Source organism: Mirounga angustirostris, unplaced genomic scaffold (genome assembly GCF_029215605.1).
Source record: "Mirounga angustirostris isolate CCGP_5_RB_7025 unplaced genomic scaffold, mMirAng1.0.hap1 SCAF_9, whole genome shotgun sequence".
Classification (NCBI taxonomy): Eukaryota; Metazoa; Chordata; class Mammalia; order Carnivora; family Phocidae; genus Mirounga; species Mirounga angustirostris.
The window spans coordinates 108,367,591-108,386,980 of record NW_026991717.1 but is presented as its reverse complement, the minus strand read 5'-3'; the positions used below and the strand labels follow the sequence as shown (position 1 = coordinate 108,386,980).

The window sequence follows — 19,390 nt, the reverse complement described above, 5'->3', positions numbered from 1 at the left end:
CCCAGGGACAGTGATCCTTTCAGAACACATTACACAGTAGGTAAAAGAAAACCATTTTCCTCTGAAGAAACAGAATGAAACACTAAAAATAATGGAAACCTTGGAGTAATTTTGTAAATATTAAGTTAATAAAAAAACACACATACACACACAAATTGGAAAACATCAAATCAAAATGCCCTTTGAACGTTCTCTTTCAGGAGTAACATTCAGGGCTTAGGAGCAACAATAACTGAAAATACCTTCTGCTTGTCATAAAAAAAATAGCATTTTGCAATTTTGTAAAACCCATGGAGGATTATTTTACATAACAAAGGAAGTACCTGGGGATTTGGAGGAGACCCTCAGAAAGTACAGACGCTTACCCTAGTCCTTGGGGCAGAAGCAGCAACTAAACAACATGGCCACATAACCAGCCTGGCCATGCCGCGTGGACAGGTGCCGTGGGCCTTCTCACCTGACAGTCCAGGAGCATCTTCTGCACCGAGATCACACTTGCAGGTTTTTGTAAAGTTTTCAGTCTCTCCTCTTGCGCCTCCATCCAGTTGTTCAAAATCTGTATTTTGTTTTCATTCTCAGTGATACTTTCCAAAAGTTGTTCTAAATGTTGTATCTGTAAGTTATAAATAATAAAAATTTATTTTAAACCACATGCTTTAAAATGTAAATGTCATGACAGTTAATTTTAATAAAATAATTTTGTTTCTTCTCAGATTACTCATATTTAGCATTAGATTTCCCAATTACTTTTGGAATAAAGATTCATAAATTAGGAAATAGAATTAAAATCCCATTTAGCATTTGAAATGAAAGCTAACCTAAGCAAGCTGGCTGTTTTGGAGTTCCATAATACCTATACAAAATAAAATCATGTTGCTAACATTCAATTTTTTTCATTGCACTATCTATTGATATACTTAAAACTTAAGAAAACTTTCTTTCCCTAGACACTCTTCACTAGAGGGCTTAAAAATTAAGTCAATATCAAAAATATCACAAATAATCAGTTTAATAAAATAATGACTATTTTTAATATCTGTGATTCTTCTCATTTCTATGCTCACAATTTTTATTAGGTTACAATCACAGTATGTATAAAGTTTTATGTTCCTTTTCCAATGTCATAGGCACTTGCTTGGTTGGTTATGACATATGCCTTATATTAATTTAAAAGGCTGCCCAATATTTTATTAAATGGACACAGTATAATTTGATTAATAATTCCTTTATAGTTGGAAATTAAGGCATTTTACATTTTTCACCAGTATAAATAATGTTGAACACTTTGTGTGTGAATTTTTTCCTTTTCTGAAGGGCTATCTACTTAAGATAAATGTGTAAGAGGTGGCATGGCTAGGTTAAGAAATAAGATGATTATTACTCTAGTTCTTGAAGTTTTCTAAATGCTTTCCAAAAGGGTATGTAAGCCATTATCTGCATATGAATGGGATAGCTTCAGGCTTTTATCTTTATCTTACTAAATTTTTCTAATTTAATAAATGTATAATGTTACATGTTTACTTTGAATGCCTGATAATTAAGTTGTAATCTTTCCATATTGATTTGCTAATTATAAATTTTCTCTTTTGTGAACTGTCTGTCCATTTTCTTTGTCCACTCATGCACTTGAATCTTAATTGTATAAATCCGTTTGTATGCATTCTCTACACATAAAGAAATCAACCAATTGTTACTATCAATTATATATAAATACTGCATATTTCTCCAAGAATGAGTTTTCTTAATATTTTCAGTGTCATGGAACGAAAATCTACCAAAAGGCCACATACATTTTTCTTCCTTTTCATAATCTTTTCAAAGCTGTAATAGCTTTGCCACTTTTGAACATTTACTTTCACAGAAAATGTCAAAATCTCTGACCATTTAGTAGTCTCACATAATCTTTGACATCTTCTTAAATAAAATTTCTCCTCTTCACTTGCCTAACTCAATTTCCCACTAAGAAGTCTCAAAGAAATAAGAACTTCTTCATACGCTCTTACAGGCACCAATGGAGAATGCCAGAACACAGGCTTCATAAAAGGGCTATCATGAAGAGGATTATCAGGCTTCACTGTAAGTTAACCATATGAATATCTTTCTTAAAATTTTTCAGAAAGTGGTATTTTGCAAAGGTCAAATCACACAAACTGTGACCCATGAGCACACCTTTCTATTTAGCGTTCCATGTACCCGCTGCCATTGGCGGTTCATCTCTCCCAGGTGCTCTGCAAACTCTGTCCTCTCATAGCGCTTACTTTCTACATCACAGGTGCTTAACTGAAGTAATGACTGGTTGACAAAGTCAACGATCCATTGTTTGTAGTCCATTTCCATTCTGAACTCCTAAAACAAACAAAATTAAACAACCAAAACCTGAACTGAAGTAGGTTGAACCGGATTCCCCCTCTGGTGCACTCCAGGGAGCGCTAAACTCGCATTCATTAATCAAGGGGCATCCGTCTGGAGTTATGTTCTATCCTCCCCTCCAATCCCACCGAATGTCTTTGAGTGGAGAGTCTCTTGTAGAATTCCACATGCCTAGGAACAGAGACTCGCCATTTTCAAACGGACTGAAAAGTCAAAGGTGGCATCGTGTATGGTGGCTGCATCATCTGAACCAAAATCAAGACGTAGGGACTGACAACGGGTTCCTGCGAGTGGCTTCCTGAGAGTTCCACTGGAATTCAGAGCCACCCTACAGGCTCGTGGAAACGAGAGGATGGGATGTCTCCAGTTAAGACTCCCCAAGAAAACCCAGGACATTAAGGAATTTTGCCAGTTTAGGTCGCTGCTCTGTTCTTCTGGGGACAATCTACTCTCCAGGTTTGGAGGACTTTAAGTTCTTCAGCAATGCTAAAAACACCCCGGGGCCAAGCATGTTTCTGTGGAGCCTGATACCTGTTGGGCTTATCCTGGAAAGTTCTAACACTTCTCTGGAGGTATCAGGGAGAAAACCATGTGGCATGTGCTAGGTTCCTAGAGCCTATAAAAATACATATATGTGGACGCTCCAAAGATTCTACTACTCACTGAAGTGAGGATGTGCTAGCATATTAAAAAATCCTTGTTAACATCATGCTTTGTGACCAAGGTATGCATCCTCCGTCTACCAGAGGCTGGATCTATCAGCCTGTGAGGTCTTTGAAAGCAGTGACCAGAGTCTTCATTTATCTCCTGTGTTCCTAGTGGTGGACTTGCCTGACACACAGTAAGTGCTTGTGTGTGGCTTGTTCGATGTTTGTTAAATCTACATGAAATCAAACATCACGGAGAAGGCCACCTTCATATCTATTTGTAGAAGGACATCAAATTTTCCTTGCGCATTTTCTTACGCAAAGAACATTTACATGCTATCTACTGGACGCCAGGTATTGGGCTAGGTGTGCTATTTCAGGGAGGTGAAGGTAGCTTCTCTCTCAAGAAGCCAAGTCAAGGCGGGGAGACAGACAAGTAAGCAAATAATTATAGCACCATGGAGACACCTAATCCCAGAAAGTAAACTCATCTGGTAGGGAGAGTCAGGAGTAGATTTCCAAATCAGGCGATACTTGAGCAGACTCTTGAAAGATGATGGAGAGCATTTCTATAGCTCGAAGTGGGGCACGAGAATTCCAGCCTGAAGCAGCATGCACCAAAGCATGAGCGGGGAGAGCACCAGACACAGCTGGTTCATTTGCTTCTGGCAGAGTCTAGGGTCTTAGCAGGTAATGAAAAAAAGAGGAGGCTGGAGAGGTAAAGAGGGGTCAGAGCCAGTTAAAAGCTTGGATTCTGTCCTGTGGTGATGGGAGCTACCACAGGAAACCAGGCGGAAGAAGTATGCTAACATCTGCCTAGAATCACCCAACATCTCATTCCTCGCCCCTAGAATGAGTTTTTCTAAATCACATCCTATGTGTCTCTTTGTTCCGTATTTCCCTTTTGACTGACTTGCCTTCTTATTTAATGACAAGGCTTCTGGCTCTTTTTGTTTAATTACCTTGTACTTCTGAAGAAGATTTTTCACTTGAGATGCAGAACTCAGTGAACGCTCAGAGTCTTCATCTGCAGTTTGGTGTTCCACATTGTTCATCCAGCTAATCATTTCCGTGATTGCTTTACGAGATGGCAATTTCTCCATCTGAAGCTGCAAGGACAAAATGATTTCCATTTAATTACCTGCCGCTGACAAAATGAATCAAGGGCATCCACGAAAGATGATATCTGGTTTGATAAAAAGGTCTCGCTCCATAATTATGCAGGTGACTCACAAAAACAAACCCAGCATTCAGGCTTAGAATAAGTGACCCCAAAACAATGACAATGACCTTCACATAAAGTAACACAGCGATGCAGATAAATTGGGAAATAAAGTAATTAAGCCTGATTTCTCTGTTAAGAAAGATCCCACTGGAGGAGAGGCCAGTAATTAAGACCTATATTCAGTGGTGCCAGCGCTAAGAATAGGCAGTGTCAATGAAAATTATTGAGTCAGAGAGATAATTTTAAAGGAGTTGTGAGCTAACAAGTGAATGCTCATCCGAATGCTGCGTCTTGAAACACCTACCTGGTGAAGTTTTTCTTGAACATCTGGAAGTTGAGTTATGAGCATGGTCCATTTCTGTTCAAACTGCGCTAAAGCGGCTCTCAGCGTGGCCGCATCGGCTTCTTTCAGGTGGAGGAGCTGGTTCCCCGTGCTTACGACCGCAGCCTTCAGGGACGACTTGTCGTCAAGCTCCTTTGAAAACTCCTAAAAAGTTGGAACATTGAGAAATGTTAAGAATTTGAAAACAGCGAAGAATAACAGAGTCAGAATAACTGGTTAGAGTCCGAAGCTAAATCACTGAACTCGATTCACATCACAAATGTTTGCATGTGTATCTATACGTGTGTGTGTGTGTGTGTGTATGTTCATAAGGGCATGTGTGCACGCATAGCTTCTTCCTACTAAATGTCAGGCACTGTTCCAGGCATCAGATAGAGGACGAGGAACAAAAGAGATGGAATTCCTGTCCCTTGAGTGGCTTAATTAATATTTTTACAGAATAGACAAATCACTTCAACTTTTTAAAAAAAATTTTAAGATTTTATTTATTTATTTGACAGAGAGAGACACAGCGAGAGAGGGAACACAAGCAGGGGGAGTGGGAGAGGGAGAAGCAGGCTTCCTGCTGAGCAGGGAGCCCGATGCGGGACTCGATCCCAGGACCCTGGGATCATGACCTGAGCCGAAGGCAGACGCTTAACCGAGCCACCCAGGCGCCCCGCCCCCAAATCACTTCAACTTTAAAAGAAACAGCAAACAAAGTTCACATGAAATGAACTAAATGCAAATAATTTTTAACTAAAATATTTGAAATCTTTCCTTTGTCTTTATAGGTGTTTTCAAGTATATTTTAAAATATTTACGTTTTCATACCAAGGTGAGTGATCATTGCTATAAAATATGAAATTGGAGAAGAGAGAAAAAATACAGGAAAGGAATAAATTTATATTACAAAAGTAATACTTTAAGAAAAATCTCAAAACCATAGAACAACCTTTTCACAGAAATATCAGTTCTGCATATGACAGTTTAAAACCATGTGTTTTTTAGGGGGAAGCAGGGAATTATTTCCTGCATTTATAAAGCATGCCCCGTGTCAGAGGAAGTTTTAAATTTATATACATTTTGTAGGGTCAATTAAAAATCTACTGTATCATTATTTTAAATATATAAATGACCAGTATAAATAAATAGCTCTAAGTTTGACGAATGCCATTAGCCCAAGTCTTATCCCTTATCCACAAATGATTAGGGAGACTATCACTATCAACCCTGGTCATGTCCCCCTGATATTTATTTCCAACAATAATTATCTGAGCATATTCTATTACAACTTACAAAAAAGTTGTTTATGTTGCTTCTGACTGTATCCAAGTCCTGAGACACATTGAGGGACTGTTCTTTCCAGTAATTCAGAGTTTGCTGAGAAGATTCCAACCACTTGGTTAACTGATCCGAATCTCTGGTATAACTAACAGAAGCACAGTGAGAGAGAAAGTAAGTTAGAAATTACTCTCTGGAGGATATGCATCATTGGCATATTTTCTTCTTATTTTATTATTCAGAAAGTGAGGATACCCTTTTGTTATCCCATGCCCCAAAACTGATGCTCCTAGCGTCTTCTATAACTCTCTTATGAAGAATCTAGAACAAAATGGGTATTTTTAAGGTCTAAAACATTTTCTTATTACAGCTATGCAAAAATAAACCCATGGGTAAAGACGAACCATGAGAGACTATGGACTCTGAGAAAACAAACTGAGGGTTCTAGAGGGGAGGGGGGTGGGAGGATGGGTTAGCCTGGTGATGGGTATTAAAGAGGGCACGTTCTGCATGGAGAACTGGGTGTTATACGCAAACAATGAATCATGGAACACTACATCAGAAACTAATGATGTAATGTATGGTGATTAACATAACAATAAAAAATAAAATAAAAATAAATAAATAAACCCATGGGTAAGGACAGCAATTATTTTTATTCACTAAATGTTCTTGACAGATATGTTTATAGTAAAAATACAACGAGCATTTGTATAAGTTGTATAACAATAAACTGTTGTTGGCTTGATACCAACATATTTATTGGAGGTGAAGGAAAATATCCAAGGAAAATGCTACTCCTCTTGTAACTTTTAAACTTTAAACTCTTAACTAGGTTAAGATAGTTCCCTATGAGGCGGGGATGAGGAGATTCAAATGTTCTATGTTCTCTCTCTTCCTCAAGGGGTTCAGGATTAGGTCCACTAAACAAAATTCTCTGAGGAACTCTGAAGACTTTTTCAAACTATTCTGTTAGCTAAAATTAGTATTTTTTAATTTAACAACTTTGGGAGGAGAATAGGAAAGAGCGACATCATGGCGTAAAGGCAACGTGCATAACTTTAGAACATAATTCCTAGTTTTCATAGAGCTGATTACATATTACCCTCAGTCTAGCAAACCAACCTCAGAGAACTTAGGTCCCACTTAGCCCAGAAGAGGGACCCAAGAGCTTTAATTGTTGACGAAAAACCTTACAACAGGGAGACCGCATGTAAAATGCGGTTGACCACAGGATCCCTCTGAGGTCTTTCATGTGGAAATTTGAGTGCAATCCATCCCTAAGAAAACATACCTGAGCAGATGCTTGAGAAGTGTTTGCAGTCTGTGTAGTTCATGGTCGATCTTCTTGTTTAGGGCCAACCACTGCTCTTCTAGCTTTGCAATCTGGCCCTCTAGTTCAGGACAGCTCACAGATGCCACCAGCTGCTTGCCTTCATTCAGAGTTTGGTAAAGCCGGGCATGCTTTTCATCAATGTTCCTTTTTATTTGCTAAAAAAAGGTAAAGTCACAGAATTAATTATTTAAAAATGAAGCCAATCTATTCACAAATACTTCATTAAAAACCTACAGTAGAGGCTACTGAAGGAAGTTTAACACTCTCCTAACCCTCAAGACTCTTGCAGTGTGGCCGAAGAAACATGATTCATGTTTTATTGATCATCTTTCATGATGAGAGTGTCCGACTAATGCAATTTCTACGGCACATTTCTTTCTGTTCTATAGACTTATACATAGAAACAGAAAACAAAAATTTACAGCTTTAGACTGAATAGTTAAAATTCATCCACCTAAAAGCAAAAAACAAGCTAGCAGTCTACAGGGCACATTCAGCTTGTGGACAAGTTTTGTGTGACCTGAAGACTATTTTGAAAATCAGGAAATTTCACATAGAAATCAGGATTTCCTGGGACTCTGAGAAAACTGGGAGATGGAGCAACCTGGGTCTGCATTCTCACGTGGCACATCGGGCTGGAATTGGGCAGACATGCTTCCCTTAGAAGAGCTTCCTCTCTTCGACACTCTCCCTTGGCAGTCCCCACCAACCCCTCAGTCAGCCACAGAAATACTGTGCTCCTCCCCGGCCCCAGTAAGCACTTTACATTGCAACTAGGTTTGAAGGGGATAAGAAAACATTTCTTCATCATCCCTTAGGTCCCTATAGTCTTCTAAATGGAAGGATTCAATAGGGAGAAAGGAAGAGGACTTTATAAGTGTAAATTAAAACAGTACATCACTAATCCAACTTCATGAAAAGAAAATCTTTAAAACTGCAATACAATGACCCCCAGAAGAGAACTCTGTCTAAAAGCAATTACCTTCCACCACTGGGTTCAGCTAATGACACTTATCCTGACAGTTATTTAAATTTCAGCTTAAAAAATAAATTCTGATCAAAATATTACTTTTCCTATTTTCCAATTAACTTAAGACTTTTAAAATTACTAAAGAATTCTACTTGTAATGTCTTTTCCACCACTCCTACCTATAACTCTCTTTTCCCACTTGATCCTGTAGGCGTAAATAAAACCTCCCACATTTGTTTAAAAAAAAAAGGTCCTGGACTCCTGGCTGGCTGTCAGAAGAGCATGCGACTCGATCTCGGGGTCATGAGGTCGAGCCCCATGTTGGGTGTACAGATTACTTAAAATAAAATCTTAAAAAATTTTTTTAAAAAGAGTTCTAATTTTCTAAGCCTTCAGTGCAAGAGACTTCATCTTTAGAGTATCTCTGAGAAGTTGTTTTTGTTTTTAAGATTTTATTTATTTATTTGACAGAGACAGAGAGAGAGAGAGAGCACAAGTAGGGGGAGCGACAGGCAGAGGGAGAAGCAGGCTCCCTGCTAAGCAAGGAGCCAGATGTGAGGCTGGATCCCAGGACCCAGGGATTGTGACCTGAGCCAAAGGCAGACGCTTAACCGACTGAGCCACCCGGGTGTCCCTATTATATCTCTGAGAAGTTTTAATTATGCCATTTTATACACAGGGGTCAGAATGCAATGGCCACTCAGCCCATAAGGTGCAGAGCCAGCACTGAACAAGGTTTGTTCAACTCCAGAGGCCACACAGACACTATGTTCCATGGCCTACAGATGTCCGCCGATCAAAACAGATGCAAATCTCTCCATGACGCAGAGGACTGAGAATGACCTAAAGAAATCTGTAAGTTAGATGGGCTTTACAAGTCATCTGCCTTTTAAGTCCGCAAACTTATATTAAAAACTTATATAAAAAAGTCTTAGAACAATGATTTCATTTAAAAAAAAAAATAGTTCAAATTTAACAGAATCACAGGTTGCACTTTAAGGGACATGATCTTCTGGGGAAATCATCAGGCTTCTATGAGGTGGGCAAATATGAACAATTCCTTAACACAATGAGGTTTAAAATGCTATTTTCCACTGCATTCTCTTAGCTGTTCAGAGGGTACATCTGCATCCCGAGGCTAACAAAGAAGTAAGCAGCAGCTTCCTGCCCCCAGAGGATTCAGATTTATCTTAGTTATGCTCAATATAATAAGGGAGCAAAGAGATCAATTGTACCTTTCCAGGCATCTAGACAGCATGACTAGAGCGTCATTACCTCTGGAAATGTTCCTTCTAGGAGCTGAAATGCTTCTGAAGAATGGCGGGGTCCTGCCAAGTGTTTCATGCATTTTCCATCCCAGAGTCTATTCAGGCAACACACCTGCTTTTGAAGTTTTGAAACTGACATCTGATAACCACCTCCAGCCGCACAGCTCAGATGCTGACGACATATATTCAAAAGTCAGAACCAAGTGTTGTAAGTTTTCTGTTAAGACTTAAAACTCATTTTTATCTTGTTGGTCATGATCTCAGTGCCACTCGAAAGCCATTTTAAGGTGCTCTCTTTTCTATGGCATCAAAATTGGAGGCACAGAGACTTTGATGATACTACTACTAAATGCTGCACAAGAAAAATTTTGTTTGAAGTCTTTTTATAATGTTGGTGGCAGATAACAGATGATTGCCCCTTGCACAGGCTATGTCCAAACAGGGCTTCACTGAAGTAGGAAAACCAAATATAGGTTTAGTGGCCCACGTTTTACAAAGTTCTTTCTGTACCTTAACTCATTTCCATGCCCACTGATATCCACCTCCTGAGACAGGGAGAACTAGCCTGATTACCTACATTCTACAGATAAAGAAACTATAGATAAAGAGACTTAGAGACAAAAAGGTGACACAGTGACTGATAAGAGCCAGGACTCAAACCCAGGACCTCCACCCCAAGCCAGACCTGTGGCTACGCAGAGCAGCCCCAAAATCAAATCTGCAGTTTCCCCAAGTATGTCTAATAGTGAGTGGTGTGATGAACTTCAATTCAAATCATTCACCTTCAAAGGTGAGCAATTTAGTCAAAGCAAAGGAAAACACAAAGTGCAATGGACCGTGCCTCTGATAGATTCAACAGGAGCAAATCACCTGGTAAAATGAAATCCTTTCCATTAATCTTTCTTCTGTCTCTTCCACCAAACTCACAGAGGGCAATGTAGACACCAGAATTTCCAGATCCTTTTCAAGGGATGTATAGTTTTCATCAAATTCTTCCCATTTCTAGAGAATCAAGAACATAACATCAGTGGGAGCCCTTTGCTAGACTAGTTTCAGACAATGACAAAATTAATCATAAAAATAAAAATGAACTCTGAGACCATACAAAATTAAAACACAGATTCCAGAGGTTTCTGAGAGATATAACCCACCCTTGTTAAGAGCTCAGCATCTAATAGAAAAAAACCACTCCATCATCTTTGTGGAGAGGGTTTTGAAAAATCCGGTTGGCATGTTTTATGCTTGTCTCATCAAATTGAGCAGGGACTAATAAGATTAAGTTAAAGGGATCTTCTCAGCATACACACCTCTGTGGAGACTTCAGAGCTGGAAGAGAGCCATTCTCTTACTTGGAAAGGAAGGGGCTAACTTTTAAAGCCTTTCTCAATAGAGGCTCCTGTTAGGTTGCATCTGCCCTCCCTGCTCTAACCCCAGCCCTCTGACCATCACCTGATTGTGCCGCTAAGAGCATAACTGTGCTGTTGGAGGAATGTGGGCTTACACTTCATCAGGGGAATACTATTTTCTTAGCCTGAGTCTTGCCTTGTCCTAGTTCTCGCCATGTCTATGGAAGCCCACTACTAGGATCTCAGCACACTACAGAGCTGACTTATAGACACTAAATAGTATGTGTTGGAAAAATAACCCCCTTATTAATTCTCTTATCTACTGAAGTAGTGGGTCACCTGGCTATCAGGGGCACTCTTTGGGCTCAGAGGATCTTTTTTTTTTTAATACCATGAAATATTGCTATAAATACCAATTTGACAAGCTAACCAGAAAATTCATTTCATTAGCATAAAATAACGATCACATTATAAAGCTGGATATTTCCTTGCTTTTTGGTTATTTCCTTTAAGAGCTAACATCCACTGCGTTTAAGAAGTTAAAGGTGAAAACCTTAAAACTGAGAAAGAACTTTATGCAAACTTAATTTTCTTCTTTGAACTGAGATGAGACTATCAGGAGTCCACTTCAGCCTGTCCTCTTCGGGAAGTACTGTTTCTGAACCACTGACTGTTTCATGCAAATGACCTCATTCGGGATCTTAAAGTGCTCTCAATTTTGTTTATTTGCACACAAACCTAGAAGGTGGAAAGATGCTATGTCATTCCCTAATTTACGTATGAGAAATCTCAGTGAATATTTCACTCAGAGAGTAGCAGTCAGAGCTAGAACAGGCCTCCACACTCCTCAGTGTTAATTCCCATTTAACTACTGCTTAATGATAAATAGACGCTTCTGGATACCGGGAGGCAGACGTCAAAATTCTGGAAGTCCAGGCTTACATACAAAGTTTACGTAACCCAAATAAATACCTGTAGCAAACTCTGTAGTTTTATTCCACATTGGTGTGACTTTTCCTCCAGTAATTTAACTTCTTTTATTTGTTCTGCCCAAAATGTCTCTTTCTTTTGCCATAAAGAAGGAAGCATTTTGTTGGAGTATGTTTGGATCAACAGCATGTCAGCAACAAGCTTCTGAAAAAAAAGCTGTAAAATGGACAAGGTTTTAATATTTACTTATTTCTATACTGTGAGAGCTTGCAAACCAAGTTACTTCCAACTTTTATACAGTTATATTTGCTTTTTAGTCCCAAATCCCATGACAGCCATGTGGAGTCGAACATACGAGAGAAGAAAAAGAAAACTGACTGCGTACCCCTTAGTCTTTAACACTAATGACATTTTAACAAATCATAAAGAAAAAATCATCCTAAGTAACATTTTCCACAAAACAGTCCATGTAAAAGGGCAAACATTAGTCAATTTCAATTTCCAGTGAGACCTTCCGAAATCGGTTACTCTGAGTTTTAAGAAACTTTACAGAAAGGTAGATCCGTCACTGATTTATTTCAAGACAATAAAATGGATGGATAGATGTGTGAGCCCGAGAAGCCCACACATGGACAGCCAGAGGCTCCTACACTCCGGCTTGATTTTCTACTCAATAAAATGGACAAAGAAAGGGAATTTGTTGACATGGTCTACTGGATCCTGGGATGTAAAAGCTCCCAGATTAACACTTAAGAACCTTTACACAGGAAGGCTTTCCTTCACATGGTTGTCCTCCATGTATAGTCAGCTGCCCCTTCTAATTGTTTGGAGGAACTTCTTATGTGAATCCCTTCCCTATACAGTGAAGGTTTAGAATAGCATCCAGCATAGGTCCCGACACACTGTAGATATTCATTATATTACTTTCTCTTTTCCCCCTCCATTCTTTATACAATATTTACCTCTGAATTTCTTAGATTAAGATCTACTTGTCACAAGCTTAGACTTCTGCTGCTTTAGGCAGGAACTGTCTTACACATTTTTTTACATCAGCACTTAAATTACTACAGGTCTTTAGTTGGTGATCATGAGGTTTTTGTTTAATAAAATGAATGGAAAACTAAAAGATTTATTGTAGCATTACACTAGGTATATATTTATGTACTGAGGTATATATATTTCTTTTGGTTGACGTTCTCAGGAAAGCCTTCACTAATCTCCTGAACTCAGCTTCCCCTCTTAAATGCTCTGAAGGCGTGTATCTCAATTTTAATTTTAAATTTGTTTGAAGGGCTCCTTCATAAATATGTCTTCTCTTTCAACCGAAAGCTCCATGAATGTAAGCAACTGTGCTGTTTTCACTCACAATCACATTCTTAGAGGTTAGCAGGGTTCCTGGTATAGTGGGAGCCCTCTAATAGATGTTTGTTAAAACAATGAACGAATGAATGAATGAGCAATGTATATTTCACCAAGGAAGAAAGCGGATGCTGTCTGTTTAAGTCAGAAAGACTGGTAATCTGACCCATGTGTCTTACCTTGTGATTTTGTATTTGGGCCTGTAAGGCAACTTTACTCTTGGTTTGTTGTAAGTGGTCATGAGCAAGCTTTTCCTTCCCGATATCCACTAGTTCCACGATGCCTCTCAACAAGGCATCTTGCTGGCTCTCCGTGATGAAAGGGCTGCTGAGTTTGGTGTACCTGGCTCTCAGGATTCCCCACATACCGTCAAGTACATCCTGAAAAGAAAAAGCATCTTTATCCAATCATGAAAGGAATCCAAATGGAGAATGAATCTAAACTCCCTTCATGGAGGAAGAAAGTCTTACTCCTTATAATCACAGTAATTCACTGATTGAATGTTTTCTGCTCAGACATACCTCTAATTTGTAAACCTCTTGCAATAAAACATAAGGTAAATGAAGCCTCTCCCCTTCGTCTCTTAGTTTTGCCACTCGGCTCTCAGAGTTCTGCAGCTCCATTATATATGCATCTGCTTTCTAAAGTGAGAGATGACACAAAAAAGTAAAATCCTTTAATAAGTCAGAGAGGTACATATATTCATTTTAAAAGAATTACACAGTACAGAAAAAAATTTAGGGAAACCTGAAAGTCCCATTGCTCCTCCCTCACCTCCAGCTTCTGCCAAAGAGCCACAGCTGACAGTCTGGTCCCAACCTGTTCGGAGCTCACCCATAGAGGTATCCGTGCACACCCTTACACTCGCTGAGCGCACATGTCCTTCCACTCTGCCGTCTGCATCCTCACCTAGCAGCTTCTCAGCTGCTCTTAAGACTCATCAGTAAAAACATCTGACTCCTTTTAATGGGACACACAGTATGCCATCTTAAGGCCACCCATTGCTTTTTAACAGTCTGCTCTTAATGGCTTTTGGGCTACTTGAGGGTTTTTGATTCAAGCAGTGCTACTAGGTTCATCCTTGAATATTTATATACATATTTACCTCTTTGCACTTGTCTTACTTCCTTAGGCTAAGCGCAAGTCCAACACCTAGAGCAGTGTCTAACATAGTAGGTGCTCAATGAATAGTTGCTGGGTATATGAATGAGGTGAAACTGCTGTGGGCGGAAGAGCATTTATACGTCGAATTCTGATTTACAACTAACGGACCCTGAGAAGCTGGACGAATCACCACCCCTCCCAAGAGAAGGACAGTCTTCTTTCCCAAAGCCCGCACTGACACAGCACAAACTTACATTTTTGCCCAGGTGATAGGGAACGATGGTCTTGTGGTGGTTTAATTTACTCTTCATAAAGAACGACTTACGAGTTATTTTTAAAGGTCAACATAAATAGTTTTCATTTTTATCTATTTGCTTAAGCCTTGCCACTGCTCACAAAGGGAAGTGGTTCAGAAGATAGCTATCGCACAAAACTTTTTGGTCCCAGGTTAGATCAGTTTAACTATTTTGACTTGGTTACCTGAAGCTGTTCATCAATACTCTGGCCACTAATTTCATTCAGAGACTGTTGTAAAGATGTTTTGTTCTTGATAAGTTGATCATACAGTCGCTTTATTTCATTCTGCATTAAGAAGATAAATTCAGGAAAACAGTGAGAATCTCATGTAGGCCTTCAATACCTTTTCTTAAAAGTTACTTGTCCTTTAATATTTGTGCTACCGGAAGTTTCAAACATATACCAAAATAGAGGACTCCCTGTGTCACCATCACCTGGCTTTAACAATTACTGACTGTGGCGGGTCGTCTCTGCTCTGTGCCCTCCCCTGAGCTTTCTTGACTGTATCTGATCTCCCGCCCCTCAGATTATTTTGAAACAAATCACAAGTATTTTATTTCATCAGTGTAAGTTTCAGTATGTATCTTTAAAAGATAAAGATTCTTCCCTTTAAAAATACTACAGGGGCGCCTGGGTGGCTCAGTTGGTTAAGCGACTGCCTTCGGCTCAGGTCATGATCCTGGAGTCCCTGGATCGAGTCCCGCATCGGGCTCCCTGCTCAGTGGGGAGTCTGCTTCTCCCTCTGACCCTCCCCGCTCTCATGTGCTTGCTCTCTCTCATTCTCTCTCTCTCAAATAAATAAATAAAATCTTAAAAAAAAATAAATAAAAAAAAATAAAAATACTACAGATCAACAATAATTCCTTAGTACTATTAACTGTCAGAACGGGTTCACATTTCTCTAATTGCCTATAATTTTTCTTTTTGGTTTGTTTGAATTGGAATCTAAATGAGGTCCAATAGGTTGCAATGGACTAATAGCGGCAGGCTCCCCAAGCATCTCTCTTTTTTGTTCCTGGGATTTTGGGTGGGATGGTGGAAAAACTAAGTCTTTTATTCTACACAGCTTCCCACCATCTGGATTGGGCTGACTGCCCGCCCACAGTGCTACTCAACATGATCTTCTTCCCTTGGGTCTGTTTTACTTGGATTCCAGAAGCTTGATCAGATTGAGGTTTGGTTTTATGGGCGAGACTCCTCCATAAGCGGTGTTGTGTTTCATTTCCTTTTCTCTAGTTAGGAAGCTACTAAAATCGTCTGCCTGCCTCAAGTCTCTCCTTCAATCCACAATAGACAACGGCCAGATGAATCTACCTGAAACACACAGACTGTCCTTTCTTTGCTCAAAAACTTTAATGGCTCCCTGTTACCAGAAATCCTCCCCTATGACGCTCATTGACCGCTAAATGGAACAGAGGAAAGAAACAGCGTGTTAGCTCGATCTAACAAATTCAAACCATAGCTTTGGGAAGGACCTCGCTTTCAAATGGTCTTCAGCCATGTGCAGCAGAACTAACCTAGAAACCTTCACAGAGAGAACATCTTACCACTTTGCTCGGCAATCTCTATTCACGAATGCTGCCAAGAATAATGGAATTAATGGGAGTTAACCTAAAACAATGCCAAAGAACGCCGAGTGCCTAGCTCTGTACCTGATAACTGCGGTTATAGTCCAGGCCAGCTTTCAGGGACTTGCTTTTAGAGGCGGCTGAGGCCTGGGTGAGCTTCAGGTAGACTTGGAGGTTGTCAAAACATTGAAGAAACAAGCTGGTGTTCCTCCCGGGCCAAGTCACGGCTTTCACAAGGTCGTTCTTCTTGTCACTCATAGCTAAGTAAAGTTTTTTCAATTCAAGAGCCAGTGTCTGCAGAGAGGAGAGGGAGGAAGACACAGTGAATGGAGTCTGACCTTAAGAGGCTTCAGCTCGGGCTTAAATAGTGGGCTGCCTGCAGCAACAGCCAACACATGGGCTTGCTGGAAATTCCCCACCTCGTAGTGCACCTGCTGAGCACAGACATCCTCTCTGAAGAGCCCAGGTGTCTGCAGCATCTCCTCCACCCTGCCAAGGCACTGACTGAGGGTCAGAAATAGCTCAAATAACTTTTTATCCATATTTATGTATGTTTCTTCTGTCATGTTTTCCTGAATCAAGAGGAAAAAAAGAAAAAAGAAAAATCATTAGGATTCCTTGCCTTCCTAAGCCTGAATTTTCCCCGATTTCTGTTAAAGTTTACAAGTTATGTTATACTGTTTTATAATTGGTTGTTTTGAACACTCTGCGAACTAGGTAGAAGAGTGAATAAATAAAATTAAGATGTTAACTCTGAGCAAAACAAGTTTATAAGAAACTCAATGTTAGGTAGTACTATTGAAATGGAATTAAAAGGTAAATCACCAGATGAAGGATTTCCTTAAGGGGCCATCCAGGTGGAAGTGTGGTCCCAAGTAAAGCATACTGTCCCTCTTTCCACTGCTCCCTGCCTCCCACATTTTATTTTTTTTATTTATTCATGAGAGAGAGAGAGAGAGAGGCAGAGGGAGAAGCAGGCTCCCAAGGAGCAGGGAGCCCGATGCGGGACTCGATCCCAGGACGCCGGGATCATGACCTGAGCCGAAGGCAGACGCTCAACCATCTGAGCCACCCAGGTGCCCCTCCCACATTTTAATGTAGGAGAAAGTAGGTTAATGAAATCAAGTATGGCTTGGAGAAGGAAAAGAAGTCAAGACATTTGAAGGGGTTGATTGGAAAGAGGTACAATATTTTAAAGATAGGAATGGCAGGCACAGCATGGTGACTATAGATAATAATACTGTATTGTATATCTGAAAGTTGTTAAGAGAGTCGATCTTAAAAGTTCTTATCACAAGAAAAAAATTTTTGTAACTCTATGTGGTGATGGATGTTGGACTTATTGTGGTAATCATTTCACAATAAATATAAATATCAAATCACTTTGGTATACATCTGAAACTAATAAGAGTGTTATGTGTCAGTTATAGCTCAATAAAAAAGGATCGGGATGGGCTGTGGAGCAGGGGGCAGTTAGAAGTGTCATTTATGGGCTGACTGTGAGAATTAAGGCCCCCTTAGATGTACAACTCCAAGGGGGGAGGGGCCTAGGGTTGAGCCACTGTGCCCTGGTGAGTTCAGGAGCCACAGATCTCCTTAGGTTTTAGCATAAGCTGCTAGAACAACCCCTTTTTCTTTACCCATGATCACCCTGAATTCTTGACCAGTTACAAGTAATTTAGAAGCAAGCCAAAACTGTAATCAGCCCAATCTGAGCTCTGTTTCCTACCATCTTCTCTGGTGGACACCTAACACTATGTAGCATACCATTTCAACATTAAATCTAGTCAAGGTTGGAAATCTTGTCAATACTCCCCTCCTTCCTCACCCTTCCAATCATAGAACACCCCTTCAGACAATACTAATCAACAATGATCCTTGTTGGGGTGCCTGGGTGCTGTAGTTGGTTAAGCGTCCACTTGGTTTCACCTCAGGTCATGATCTCAGGGTCCTGGGATTGAGCCCCCCGTTGGGCTCTGTACTCAGCACGGAGTCTGCTTGTCCCTCTCCCTCTGTTCCTCCACCCCCAGCCCCGCTCTCTTTCTCTATCTCTAAAATAAATAAATAAATATTTAAACAACAAAACAAAACAACGCTCCTTGCTGCTGCCAATCCTGGATGTGGGTTCAGAAGCCTTTGTACACGATGCTCTAGGCAGCCACTAACCAAATGTGAGTTGGCAAAAGAGATAGATTCTCTTTGCAATTGCAGGACCCATTCCATTATGTATTCTATTCTTTATTCAATAAAGACAATTATGACTAATTCACAGCATCCCATTTCCCTTCTTCTTTGATACTGCAGTGAGGAGAATATGTAACGTGACATTGCTACCTGGGTCTGCAGATTACTGGCTTCTTGACGCAGGTCTTCCAGCTGTGTGGTGTATGTTTTCAGTTCTTCAGTTGTTGGGCATTTAAAGTTATACACACTCACACTGGGCAGAACACTCATATTTGTGGCAACCTGTATGAAAATGGGAAGCCTTATTACCATTCGAGATCCTGGTGATGTTAATGGAAAACCGCAAAACTGCCTTCACGTGTTACCTTCACGTCAGGGTTTCTATCTTGTCACTTGTCAGACAAAATAGTTAAATCTTAAATATTGTGGACAGCTTCGAAAGGTCATGAGAAGGCTTACTGAGATACTTAAGGGTCCATTTAATATCAAAATGAGGGAAAAGAAACCATCACTTGAAAAACAGAGTAAAATCAGTAATATTTCAATTTAGTAGCAATACCCTTCATGTTAAGAGGTTAGCGGTTTCTTTTCCCATTTACTGGTAGGCCCCCGGTATATGGCCAACTCTTAGAATAGAACACAGTCACCTCCAGGGACAGATTTGCATCTTGATTTATCACTGAAAAATGAAATAAGTATTAAAAATGTGCTGTGACTTTAGCAGAGAGAAAGGTTCAGAATTCATTCCTTTTTCAAACTGGAAAACGAATAAATACAAAGCCCCAGGGTGAGGTGGTATCTGACTCTGCTTGGGGAAGAGAACTCCTGAGGCTGTTCTACTGTTGGAAAACAAACAATATACATGTTACAGTGTGTAAGACAAGGAGAAACCAAGACTGAAGCCCTACCAATGAGTTTAATTCAACATTAATAGGTCAAAGAAGGTTCTCGTCAGAACAGAGCTGAAAAGTTCCCACCAGACTGGAGACCTGTGAAAAAGGTGGTAAGTTCTACTGCTTGAGTGCAAAGCTGAAGGCAAAAGCTTGACTGCTGTGAGCCACAGTGTTATTCTGCTCACGGGCTCCCTGGTTAGAGAGAAATCCAGCGGTAGCTGGGGCAGTATGAATAAAACCTACAATGGCAGTAAGAGAGCATGTTGATGGAACACAGGTACCACTGG

General features: G+C 40.0%; 1 protein-coding gene across 10 annotated transcripts in view; it reads right to left on the bottom strand.

Annotated features, from left to right (window-relative positions):
• Positions 1-19,390, bottom strand: part of SYNE2 (spectrin repeat containing nuclear envelope protein 2) — a 326,900-nt gene that overhangs the window by 70,832 nt on the left and 236,678 nt on the right. For all 10 annotated transcript variants that reach the window (XM_045901009.3, XM_045901011.3, XM_064571157.1 and 7 more), the window contains 14 exons: positions 18,361-18,492; positions 16,446-16,598; positions 16,111-16,320; positions 14,642-14,743; positions 13,579-13,698; positions 13,237-13,437; positions 11,741-11,914; positions 10,293-10,424; positions 7,143-7,339; positions 5,864-5,996; positions 4,547-4,729; positions 3,980-4,126; positions 2,170-2,346; positions 458-613 (listed from right to left, as the gene is read on the bottom strand). In XM_045901009.3, coding sequence (XP_045756965.2) covers positions 458-613; positions 2,170-2,346; positions 3,980-4,126; positions 4,547-4,729; positions 5,864-5,996; positions 7,143-7,339; positions 10,293-10,424; positions 11,741-11,914; positions 13,237-13,437; positions 13,579-13,698; positions 14,642-14,743; positions 16,111-16,320; positions 16,446-16,598; positions 18,361-18,492 — 2,217 coding nt within the window. The remainder of the gene's footprint in view (positions 1-457; positions 614-2,169; positions 2,347-3,979; positions 4,127-4,546; positions 4,730-5,863; positions 5,997-7,142; positions 7,340-10,292; positions 10,425-11,740; positions 11,915-13,236; positions 13,438-13,578; positions 13,699-14,641; positions 14,744-16,110; positions 16,321-16,445; positions 16,599-18,360; positions 18,493-19,390) is intronic.